The 12,768-nt window shown below is 38.9% G+C and overlaps 1 protein-coding gene across 2 annotated transcripts; it reads left to right on the forward strand.

Moving 5' to 3' along the window:
* Nucleotides 1-985: 985 nt before the first annotated feature.
* On the forward strand, nucleotides 986-3,795 carry LOC119070918 (protein Spindly). 2 transcript variants are annotated; one of them, XM_037175456.1, is made up of 9 exons: nucleotides 986-1,232; nucleotides 1,408-1,790; nucleotides 1,856-2,021; nucleotides 2,096-2,187; nucleotides 2,317-2,440; nucleotides 2,499-2,640; nucleotides 2,708-2,806; nucleotides 2,871-3,466; nucleotides 3,524-3,795. In XM_037175456.1, exons 1-9 carry the CDS (start codon nucleotides 1,091-1,093, stop codon nucleotides 3,712-3,714), a joined length of 1,935 nt encoding a protein of 644 aa, XP_037031351.1. In that variant the 5' UTR covers nucleotides 986-1,090; the 3' UTR covers nucleotides 3,715-3,795. The 2 variants fall into 2 exon arrangements, with proteins under 2 accessions (XP_037031351.1, XP_037031349.1); XM_037175454.1 differs by having other exon boundaries at nucleotides 2,871-3,795.
* The last annotated feature ends 8,973 nt before the right edge of the window (nucleotides 3,796-12,768 follow it).

Below are 12,768 nucleotides of genomic sequence, written 5' to 3' on the forward strand. Positions count from 1 at the left end.
TGTATGAAAGCACAGTTAGTATCTTCTAACTTTGTTTGACACAAAATCTGTCATTTCAATTAGAAGTGAGCGGGTTGAGGTTTTTACAAAACCCGTCCGAACTCGACCCGTTATGTATTACTCAAACCCAAACAATCCTGTTGTCTGTATATGAAGCCCACCCAAACTCGGAACGCTCGGAACTCTCTAGCAACACATACACCTTGTCCACATATTTAGGATTAGGTGTTGCTAGAGAGCCTTTGTACTCTCTGTTTTAGAACTTCGTCTGCAGATAAGAGAACCATATGCGATAGGGCTAATCGCCCTAAATGACGCCGTAATCTAGAGATGTTTCTCTTTAAGTGTAAATTTTCTGCTCTTTGAGCTTTTTGTAACATGAAGGAAATAGTAATTTCTGAAATTTCTTGGAATATGCCAGATTCATTGGTCCTCTAATAGATTGTGGAAATTGTGCGATGCCGTCAAGTCGGTATTTTGAGATACGAAATTTAAAAACCAATTGATTTGTTAGGAAATTTAAATTTTCGATCACCATTTCGTGTGAAGTGACAGAAGACTGACACCGTCAATCATTGACGGTCCCTTAAAGTAGTTCTCAAATCCACAATCTATTTCAAAGCCCGTCCAAAGCCGGTTCTTTCAGAACCTAAGCAAATTTAACCATTTCAAAAACATTAAACTCAACACTCAACAACTATAGACTGTTATGATCAGAACGAGAGTACCGAAGACTAGTTAATTATAACTTGCCTCGGGGTACTTGTCAAAATATTGTTTTCTCTTTCAACATGTTACGTTGAGAGCGAGAGGACCGAAGACCAGTCTATTATAAGTTGTCTTTGGGTACTTGTCAATATATTTCCTTTTCATCATAACACTTTATACCTAATGGTTGTGGTCTTCGTTGTCGTTGGTCACGATGCAAGCTATAACTGGCAACACTGGCAACATATGTCTGACGAAAGTACGCATCTAGCTGTCATTTTTGCAGACGTTGAAATAAACAATTCGTTCGAATGAAGGGAATGAAAAACTTTTGAACAAATTCATAGAAATTACGTGCAGTAGTAGCATTTAGTTTGCAAAAATGAATTGTAAATCGGTTGATGATTTGTCAGTCTTATCGAGAGAATCAATTATTAGAGAATACAGTGTCTTGTACGGAATTTGTAATGAATTGAAAGATTCCGAGCAACGGCAACTCCAAGAAATTCATCAGCTACGACGAGGTAAATGAGTTTTCACAAAAATTCCCGCGAATGGTGACAAATCACACATAGACTGCTAACGATGTTATTATCATCTATAAGAAAACGCTAGCCTGAGTTCACCGTTCATTTTTGTCGCCGCTGTCGATAACAGATGACTGTACTCGTTAACAGATATAAAATTGTTTACTTCCAGAACTACAAACGGCATTGAGCGATAAAAATCATTTGTCATCCGAACTGGAAATAATCAACTCTGAACATGCCAAAGACATCGAAGCGATTAGCGAAAAACACCGCGAAGATTTGCAAGAGAGCAAGGACCGGTTGCTGGCATGTAAAGATGAGTTGGAACGTGTCGAAAGTGTTCGGGATGAGCTAGATGCGATGGTAGCGGACTTGAAAAGAGGAGGTGGCGAAGAGAAGCAAATTATAGCGACTGTTCCAGTCGACAACAATCAGTCCATCTACACGGAAAAGATTACCGAACTTGAAGTGGAAAACGATGATTTGGCTGAAGCTGTTGAAAGTCTCAAAGCGGAGTTAACGGATGCGTTGAAAACGAACCTTCAATCCGAAGTATGAACTTTGAATACGACGATAGTGACTTGGTCCCTGACACCCCGTTTACCTTTTTTCCGCAGAATAAAATCGAAGATTTGATGGACCGTTTGCGATGTGCCGAGGAGAATCTGGAATCGAAACGGAACGAGCTCGAGGAGAAGAACGAGATGTACGAAACGGCACAGGAACGGGTCATCGAATTGAGCGGTGAATTGAATGCCATTCGGATGGAGTCAGATACTGCGGGTAGGTTCGGTGGCATGGTTTTTCTTGTTCGAACCATCAGTGATCGTATTTCTATTGTGTCATCAATCGTTTAGCTAAACGCGGAAATTCACTGTTCGCTGAGGTGGACGATCAACGGCAGAAAATGCGAGCTCTTCTTGTCGCACAAAAGGCCAATTATATCGAGGTAAGACTTCGCTTGGCAGAAGTCTATTGACTCTTCTACGATGGGCGAGAGAACGCCTACGACGACTCAAGCTCATTCTTTGTCCTCGCTATCGCTTTAACAGATGACTAACCAATCGTTTTGCTTTAGATGAAAAACGAACTGGAAAAGTGTCAACAGGAAGTGCGTAAGTTGAAGCGTGAAAATACGGCCATGTACAAGGAAATGGAGGTCTGCAGTCACATTTTCCTGAATGCCGAGCAACATCATACCGGTAAGTTGTTCGAATCGAATGGATACGTTGAGCGACGTTAATGTAAATTGAAATTCAGAGAAATTAAACGAACGAATCACCGAGTTAATGAAGGAAAACGAGGCTATCAACAAGAAGCTCACATTCACCGAGGAGTGTCTCAGTGAAATGGTCAAGAAAAGTGATGTCAAATGGTTGGATCCAATGGTAGCTCTGTGCAAGTGAGTATAACCTTTAACGGCTGGATCATCCCATATGACCCATGTAACCCGTTTTCATTTTCGTCAGGTCTGAATCGAACGATTTGAAGGATAAACTGTACCGATGCTCTCTGCAAAAAGTTACCATTGCCGGCCAACTGCGTCAGTGCGAAGAAGAATCGGCCCGGTCTGTTTGAATCTCGAGTACAAAGTTGAGTGACCCGTCTGACAAATTGTTTCTAAATTTTTAGATGGCGATTCGAGGCTCTTAAATCCCGTTGCATTATTGCTGACCGAGAATCGTTGCTGGAAGACAACAGAATACCGTTCAGTGCTATCATGGACATCGATCGAAGAGTGCGGAAGATTGACAATGAAAATGTTGCTCCGAATATTGGCGGTCGACGGTCCATGTTAGGATTTAAGAGAAGATCGATAGGAAAATTGCAATCACCGCAAACTAATTCAAAAATTGCGGTAGATGTCAATAACGTTCGTGATAAAGTGGTTGCGGATACGAAGCAAACACCGCCGACCGATGCGATTCTCAATTCTGTTGGCCATATGAAAGAAGAGAATGAACTTCAGAAGCCCTTACAATCGGACATTAAATTGTTGCAAACCGACGTTAAAGTTGAGCCTGTGGATGAACCAGAACATGAGTTTAAGAAGCCATTTCTACCGAACGGCATTCCCACAAGTAGTACTGAATCAGCTGAGCCAAATAAAACTGAAAAACAAAAATTGTTGGTTCCGCAACCGACAGACTATTCCGGTGTAACAATGCGCAAGAAAATGAATCTGTCCACCGCGACCCCATCATCGACTGCAACCAAAAATTCTTCAGGTACAGTCTTACCGTCGAACCTTCGGCCGAAAATCAAATCTCTAACAACTTCTGCAGGGATATTGAAGCCGAGCTCCAGTCCGAACATACCGACGGATAGGAAAGTGAAATTCGATGATCGTACGTCGACAATGAAACCGGCCGTCGATAAGACGTCAGCGGAACGAAAGGAGGATAAAGTGGATAATGTACCGAAGACTGCCATCAAAAAGAGGATATTTATAGCGTCAAAAAAGCCGGCCAAGTGATTCGATTTAGGAAAATGATTTTTTTTTTAATTTGTTTATTGAGATTTCGCATTATTAAAGAGGACAATTTTGCACTCTAAACGATCGTTTGTAAACATAATTTGCCTTCAAATTAAGGTTGTATTTAGCAGTGAAGACATCCAAGGGCGGACTGGTCCTTCGAAAATTGTAAGAGGAAAATCGCAAAAATCCAAGAGATTTCAGGCCCATAGGGTCAGTCCGAATGTCTAAGACATCAATTTAATTTTACAGCTCCATAATACAGATCAACATAAAACATCGACGAATTCCGGGCCACCCCAAGTCAACTCCGAAAGGGTTCCCATGAATTGGCTAACGCCGACCCGTACGAAACACCTATTCGTATCAAAAGCCTTTAATGTGAAACTCTTCATTTCTCTTACTTCATTTTCTTCTCTGCTGAAAAACTATTCTCCCTTTAAAATCACTTACATTATCCACTCTTTGCCTTGTTATCATATACAACTAAATTGCCGGAGGCAATATAGACAGCCCCGTACGAAGACAGATTTCATAAATTCCTATTTAAACAGCTATATACCGCTATATTTAACTATATTTCACTGTAAATAAACATTTCACAGAGGAATATGCTATTATATAGCTCTATATGCCTGTATATAGCTCAATATAGCTGTATATAGGTATATATAGATGTCCATATATGGAATCCCTGAAACCCCTCACACTTAACACATTATTTCCATGTTAACAGAAACTCTCTAAGTATCATTTTTCCCACTTTATATCACTTTTAATAAAATCCAATATGGCCGCCAGCAGCCATTTTGTTAGGAGACCGGAAATAGTACCGACGCTTTACATTCGTTAATACCTTTCAAACAAAAAAAAATCATGAAATTCGGTCAAAATTTACTCGAGATATTGTCAAAATACACCACGTTCACTGTACTTCCGAGTAGCCAGATAAGAGCTCACTCCAAGAGACCTAGCTCACGCTCCGGAGAACATAATTTCATAAAATGTTTTTTCCCTGATTGGTACGGTCAATACCTATCTAATAAAGCTAAAACAGACGAAATATGTTCAAATGTGGCCGACCTACAAGCCAAAACTGCTTGCCGCCCTGTGTCTGTTCCACACCAAGGGGTCTAACTCACGAGTCGGTCATCCGATTTCCATAAACTTTTTTTTTGTCGATCGGTATTGTAAATACCTTTTATTTGACGTATCACTTACAAGTTTAACGTTTAAATGTCCGGAGATATCTTCGAAAAACCGTAAAGCACTTATTGGGCCACAGCTCGGGAGGGGTCGATCCAAAATCACTCATCTTCGAACTTAGCCTGTCTTTTGACATTACCAAACGGGAAAAAAAAGAATTTTCAAAATCGGATGCGTTTTACTCAAGTTATCGTGCAGACAGACAGACGGACAGACGGACAGACGGACAGACGGACATTTTTTTTTTCGCGGATTTGGCATCTCTAGACAACCACAATAGGTTTCCCCTTACTCAGGGAGTCCAATTCGACGTATTACAAACGTATGCGTAAACCTATAAGACCCCAGTACTTCGTACGGGTCTAAAAATTCTTTTGTCTAAGAGACCTAACAATTCCGAGCTCTTAATTTTCGCCATACATTTGAGACAAATACTAGAGTGTGTCGTATTTTCATTTCATTCTCAAAAATTGATTTTTCCTTGCTTCCAAGATAATTTTGATTTTCGGGGTCGTAGCGTGAAGTTACATATATTGCTGACTGATATTTCTCGCATTTAAGAACAGAAGGCATTACTGCCTTAGAATTGAAGCACAGCTATAAAATAGCGGAAGACCGCTAATGATCTATATCTTCACTCAGACAGGGTAGCTCCATCAGATGTTCCCGATCACGACTTTTTGACTACTTTTTTAACTTCATCTGTGGATAAAATCTACAAATCAAGGTACAAACTATCGTGTGAGGTATGTCTGAATGGAATAGGTAATCGTAAGAAGAATGAAGCACAGATGCAAACCTGTTACATATAGAAAGCATATTGCCTGTATTATTATCGGAGATTACTTCCATCGATCAAAGTATTTTTAATCTGTTGGTTTCAAATCTTGTACTTCAATTTTTTTAAACATGCATCTTACTATATAAGGGACCACATTACCCAGATCTTGTCAATATTTCTGTCGTCGTTATCGATAACAGATGAATAGCCGTATGTAACAGGTTTAGCTGTGAAACACCGAACGGAACAGTTTTTTAATTTTATTGAAAACATGGAAAATTGAACAAAAACTCAAATCGATTTCACACTGATCAATGAAAATGTTCATTCATTATCCATAGAATAATGTTGTTTCGACTCGATAGGACTCGCTTGGCCAACCCTACAGCTACAAACGTTCCCTTTGTTTGCTCTAAACTGTAACAAAGTGCGATAAAGAAGATGGCCTTAAGTATTACAAAATGGTGTCGATGTAGCGATTATCGCGAAAGGTGTCCCGAGAAAAATTGCTAAGCTCACGCGAATTCGAAAACGATTTTATTAAAAAAGAGTTTTTTTTGGAAAGCTCAAGTCAGTGCCTTTAAGATATAAACCAAGATTGTCAAGGTTCCTAGAACTGAGATTTACAATATTTTTAAAGAATAGCCGGCAACGTGTTAGAAATCAGTCCTTGTGAAAAAGTTTAAGATGCTCGATCGAAACTTTGTATAATTAAACAATGCAAAATGAAAAGTTTGAAAAGTCTAACTAACGCAGCGTTGAACCAACCGCATTCACGACGTTATCTTTAACGCAGTCACCAAATCAAATCAAATTCTTTTGTCTAAATTTCATTGACAAAATTAGCATTATTTTCGGAAATTAGAGTGCGGTTTTCTCACTAGCACGGTTGGCTTTGTAAGCTTTATTAAGCACATATGGAAATGAACAATCTTAAGCGAGGCGCACTGAAGACATTCTCAAGCAACGGTTGGGCTTCCACGACCCTAATTATAAATCAATTCCCAAATATCGCAGACGGTTGGAATTCGATCAATGAAGCCAAATACAAAATTCAAAAGCACCGCGTTATTATGCAATTAATTCGTTCGAATGTCGATAAAATGTCGGATGGTGTCAATATAATTGAAGCTTTAATAAGACGTTGGACAAGGGCGACTGATGGCGAAAGTATGACTCGTATTCGCACGGAAGCTTTAAAATTAGATGGACTGCACATTACCACGAGCACCAAAATTGACGATCTGAAAATAAAGGTACGTAAAACAAAGAGATCTTTGATGAATTTACGACGTCATCTGAGAACAAATATGCTTGGGAGTGCCATACACTTCACGACCAATATTTTACAATGTTGCGCAGCAGAGGAAGCAGCATCATCAACGCTGAAGATTGTCCAAGGACTGTTAGCAGGTTTAGTTCTTGCAAATGGTGTAATATATTGGATTGCCGGAAAGGAATTAGCAAAACCTCGCCAAATAAATGTCGAGATCTTGGTCCTAGTGAATCGAGTCGAAGAATTAAAAATTTCTATTGTTGAGGGTGAACAATGGATTGAATTAAATGATCAGACTTGATCTACAAAAATTGTAGAAAGATTGAATGAGCGTCCGTGGTTTCCCAATTTTTATTTTGACGTGGACGGGACGTTATAGCCCGACCCGAAGCGGACCCGCTTGTGAATTTGTTGTTTTGGCAACTGTGAGAGTGAAGTATTCACTCAAGCCACAACAAAAATTACGTAAGTAAGGATTTGGAAAAGTAGGTGGAACCCTCAGAAATTAGTACTATTTATGTACCAGAGAATGTGTCTCGGGCGGATGTGTCTTATGGAACTGTACTGAGTAGTGAAGTTACCAAGAACTGTCACCTGGTTCATTATAAACGCTGGACAATGTCAAAGGTAGTGCTCAGGTGCTTCGACATATCCGCAATTTGCGCCCCTAAAACCTATCAAATTCAGATGGTAATTTATTGAGCAGTGGTCTGCGAGGATGTCACTGAATCTCGTTTCTTTGACTAATTGTCAGAATTTGTTTGAGAAGCTTGGGCAAACGATGATGCAGTTTTCTCTTTCCATTGCTTTATGAAAGCGTAGAGCGTCGAAAGAGTAGTACTGGAATTTCTGGTTGAGGACCATACAACGGAAACAATCTGTGGAAACAGCAGTTCCATCCACTTAATTTTGTTTTAATAGATCAAATGTGAACAAACTTTCACTAAGGTCTTCAGATCCATCATTTGTCAGGATTTGTAGGTGGTTGTTGGAGCCCTGCAATTTAATGTTGTCTCACTCATTAACAGGGCCTATTTTTGGGAATTTTAATTCTGGGAAAGTTCCGAAGAATTACAAAAAATCGGAATTTTTTCAAATAAAAATTCCCAAAAACATTCCCTGCACGACAGAGTAAAATAAACCAGGCAGGAGCGGTTCATTTTCGAAACGTCAAATAAGGGACCTAATACACGGGATGAAAATGAACTCAAATGAACACTGACATAAATTGAAAAATTTTGTTCGCAAAAAATATTGGACTACTAGATTATTCAGGTCCCTCGTCAAATCAGCGCTACTGCCTGGTTAACTTTACTCTGTCGTGATCCCTGGTTTTATTACCACTTATTATTAGACTATCCAGACTCAATAACTTGAGAAATCCGGAACCAATTTTGGAACTTTTGGAGTTAATTCAATTTACCCTGCCTTTATCTGTGAAAATAAACCTTACAGAGGAAATGTGACGTAAGTCCTTGTGTCTTAACTTACAAAATAACTGATATCGCTGATATCGCTATTTTTGTAAGTCAAAACACAAGGACTTGCGTCACATTTACTCTGTAAGGTTTTTTTTGACTGATTCAGTTTTGCTTCATCCTCTGTATAACTTAGTCCGAGTAAACAAAATTAATTTGCGAATTTGTTGTTGAGCGAAATTTATTCGCCAGATGGTTTTTTAGTTATCTTTATCGGATGAAAATACTTAATTATTTATGAGCGCAACTTTAATGATTGACGCACTTTCTTCCCTCCTGGATCAATATTTTTATGAATTTGAGAAAATTATATTCGAATTTTAACAAAGAATCTCTAAAAATCTTTGGTCATGGTGTGCATTTTTAGACCCGTACAAAGTATTGGTGTCCTATGTGTTTACGCCTCCGTTTGTGACTCGTCGAGTGATTATGGTTGTCCCGAGTTAGCAAATGAGTGAAAACTGCATTGTTAGGAATACCTTTTTCATTCTCTAAAGTTTGGTGGAGTTAGATTGCATATTTTGGTCAAAATATCACTTAGTAAATTTCTGAACGTGAACGGTTAACAGAAAGCAGTCGGTAGCACTTTAATGTATAACATCTGAAACGTTTAAACTCACTTAGAGCATTCAATTCGCATGTTGGCTCACATTTTTGTGTATAATTTTGATTTTGAATGATTATTATTGTTTTGGATCTACCAAGGTAGATATAGTATGGACGAATGAAGGGAGGAGATTGTTTGTTTGTATCGATCTTTCGTGCCACCGCACATCCGATTAGCGTTATTAAATTGCATTACCTTCGCGCTATCGACAACAGATTCGAAATTTTGACAATTTTTATTATTTAGTCTTGTAAGGAAATATATTCGTGATAGACTAGCAATAAAATGGATTTTTCGGTTTAATTGCAAAAAGCGTGAATGGGAAGAGAGTGTAGTTGAAGTAGTCACAGACCACTGTGACTTGAACAAAAACATCTTTATGATATGTGTATAAAGAATAATCCGGAAGTGCCAATGTGGTTACGGTGAGGAAAAGGGTTATCATATAATTAGTGACTGTACCAGATACAGCAGAAGCAGACATAATCTGCTAGGTAAACCTGTATTTTCTCTCTAGGGTATGGATCTGAAGAACCTCGATTTAGACAGCCTCACGATTTTTCAGAACCGGACCAACAGATCAGCCTAAGGCTCCCGTCGCATATATTTACCGATCGGGAAATTTCCCTGTTAATTGTATCACGACTATTGTATTTGTAAGGATTTTTTTTTTAATAAACAAAGGAACGGAGGGTTTCGAAACAAATGATAATTATCCAGGTTACTGTCAATTTATTTGACTCACTTCGACACCCTTGATATCTACCTAGACTCGTAGATTAATATCTAGCTAGACTCGTAGATAAATTTGAATTTTGTATGATTAAAGCGAAGCTACATTCGCTACATCCTTAGACGTTTTCACCATATCTCGGTCAAAACGGCACCTATCTGGTCCTAATGAAAAAACATGATATGCTATTGTTTCATTGAACTAAAGTAACTAAGAGGTGAAGCAGTTTTCGGCAAAACTGAATTATTATTTGAAGATAACAAGCAATGATGCTGTTTGTTCAGTTGATCGATTGCGAATTAATTTTCTTTTCGATTTGTTAATCAGGCGGTGACGATGATTTTCATTCGGTCGTGTAGTATATAAGGCCAGCGACGCTCATCGATGTTTATCAGTTTGCTTCGTCAATTGTAACCACTCCTAACCATGAAACTTATCGTCTGTTTGGCTGTTCTTGCCGTTGGCGTAAGTTCATCTTGCCATTATACAAATGGGTAAAATTTGATAAATTGTTCTTTACAGTCCATCAGTGCTACCCCACTTTTGGGTAAATTGAACTTGGGCAGCACACTCGGAGGTGTTCTAAACACAGCAAACGGTGTCGTTACCTCAGTTACCGATGTTGTTGGCGATTTGTCATGTACTCTTAATGGAATCGTTGCCAGCGTACAAGGTGTACTCGGCCAATTAGGCTCTGCCGTTGAAAACATTCTTGCCGTTGTACAGCAATTGCTTGATGCCATCACCGCCGCATTAAACGACATCGTTGCCCAAATCCAAGGACTCACTCCACTCTGTGGATGCGGTGGACTTACCGACATTGTTGGTGGTCTCGTTGGCAATGTTGGAACCACTCTTAACGACGTTGTTGCCGCTGTTGGAGGAATCCTTGACAATGTCACTGGCGATCTTGATGGCCTCGTTGCACAACTTGACGGTCTTCTTAACAACCTTCTTTGTGCCGTACAAGATCTTCTCGCCACAGTCGTAGCAGCCGTTGCCGAACTCCTCAGCCAAGTCAGCGCTGCCGTTGATCAAGCACTTGCGGAACTTCAATTGGCTCTCCGATCGGTCCTCCAAATCGTTGGTGAAACCGTAACTGAATTATTGGTCAAGCTCCACAGCATAGCCGGCTGCACTTTTGGTGTATTGATCGAAGAAGTTTACGCTATTTTCAGAACACTTCTCATCGAAGTAAGCATTCTTGCTGATAACATCATCGTTGACGTACGAACGGCTCTTGTCACCCTAAAGGCCACTTTGGACCAAATCCTTGCAACTCTTCAGGGTTCTTTGGGTAGTCTTGGACTCGAATGCTCATGCTAATTCGAACAGTTACCAAATTCACGTATCGACAACCGGCCAAACTTAATTGAAATTTTAAAATAGTTTCTACGTTAAAAAGCAATAAACTGCAATAAATGATGATCATTTACATGTGTGTGTTTGCATAATGATTTTATTTAAACGCATTACGCTGAAGAAGACATAGGACTTCCCTTTGTTCAGCCTGATTTCAGAAAAGTCGTTGTGACTAGTTTCCTTTACTTTTTTTCAAACATTTTTTGGGTAAACTTTTTGTTTTTACAATTTTTAGGCATTTTTCAAATACAGTGAACGACATCTCAAATGTCTCACTGTCATTTTTTTTCAGAGAATGTCATTGTGAATTTGCAATGACACAATAAAATTCTCAGAAAAATTTGACAGTGAGACATTTGAGATGTCGTTCACTGTAAGAATCGAATTGGATTTCAAAATTATTTTACAAAGTTTCACAAAAGTGAAAATTTTTTAATAACTTTACAACAAGTCTTTTTGTCGCTCGATATAATTTCTGTAAAGTTATCAAATACATACGATCCCGCAACTCCCTAGGCACAATGCAGGCTTTCTAAACGATAAAGTTCCTTTTTACAGTCGTTTTTAACTCATTGCAACGCGTTTGGGCTTATGTAATTCTATGGTCCTAATACAGAGAATGAAGTTTTGAATTAAAATAAAAGAATGTCCTCCGATAAATTCATCAGTCAAGAGACCTAACCCACCCATTAGTTGGGACCTAGTTCCCTTGACTATGGGTCTTACAACAGAAAATACACCGTACGTAACACGATCGCTATGATTAATAACGGGGTCAACAATCAATTTTTCCTTAATCAAGGATTCTCCCTTAGTATAGACCAGAACAACTCATTTAATAGATAACGCCATTGAAGTTAGGCGGATACAGTTTATGATTTCGCACTAAATTGTAGGACCAAGCCCTAGTCTTGGGACAAACACGTATTTCTTGGGACACCCCACTGAATGTATGACCTCTGACTATAAGATAAAAATTAACTTCGATCAAAATATGTCCACTCACAGAACTTTTGTGATAAAACGGTTTCAGAGGGGTGTATGAAATTTCATGAAATGAAAAATTTTGTATGGGGAAGGAACCCAACCGATTTTACTGAATGCTGTTCTGAGCTCCCCCAAGTAGCATTCAACGGTTAAAATTCGGTTGTATAATCGTAATTTAACCGCGGTTGTAAAAATTAGACGATAACGAATTGGTTGTCGCAACGTTGCCGCAACGTTGTAATAACGGTTGTACAACGGTATTTGCCCAGTTGCGAAAGTTGCGAAATTCTTTTTACGAATTAGTTGTATAACGGTTATACAACGAAATGGTTAAAAGTTGTGAGACGGTTGTACAACCGTCGTAAGACTTATAAGTCACATTTGGAAATTCAGCACTGACTAACTTATTCGTTGTAACACTGTTGTTCCACCGTTTCACAACTTTTTCGTATATCATTGATTTAAGCTTCTAGCTTCACTTTCAAGCCCACGTTTTATCTGGAAAATTGTATGTGCAATAGGATAATATTCGTAAATCAATTCACATTATTTATGCACTGAGAAGATGTTTTTATCATTCATCATTTGGTGTGTAAAAGACACGATGACGTTCTTATTTCAGTC

This window comes from Bradysia coprophila (assembly GCF_014529535.1).
Source record: "Bradysia coprophila strain Holo2 chromosome IV unlocalized genomic scaffold, BU_Bcop_v1 contig_106, whole genome shotgun sequence".
Taxonomy (NCBI): Eukaryota; Metazoa; Arthropoda; class Insecta; order Diptera; family Sciaridae; genus Bradysia; species Bradysia coprophila.

Bases quoted from the DNA above. Each gene is read 5' to 3' on its own strand.
- LOC119070918 (XM_037175454.1), top strand. From the start codon at position 1,091: ATGAATTGTAAATCGGTTGATGATTTGTCAGTCTTATCGAGAGAATCA. The intron at 2,022-2,095 runs GTAGGTTCGGTG...TCAATCGTTTAG, and splicing joins GATGGAGTCAGATACTGCGG to CTAAACGCGGAAATTCACTG. The intron at 2,188-2,316 runs GTAAGACTTCGC...GTTTTGCTTTAG, and splicing joins AAAAGGCCAATTATATCGAG to ATGAAAAACGAACTGGAAAA.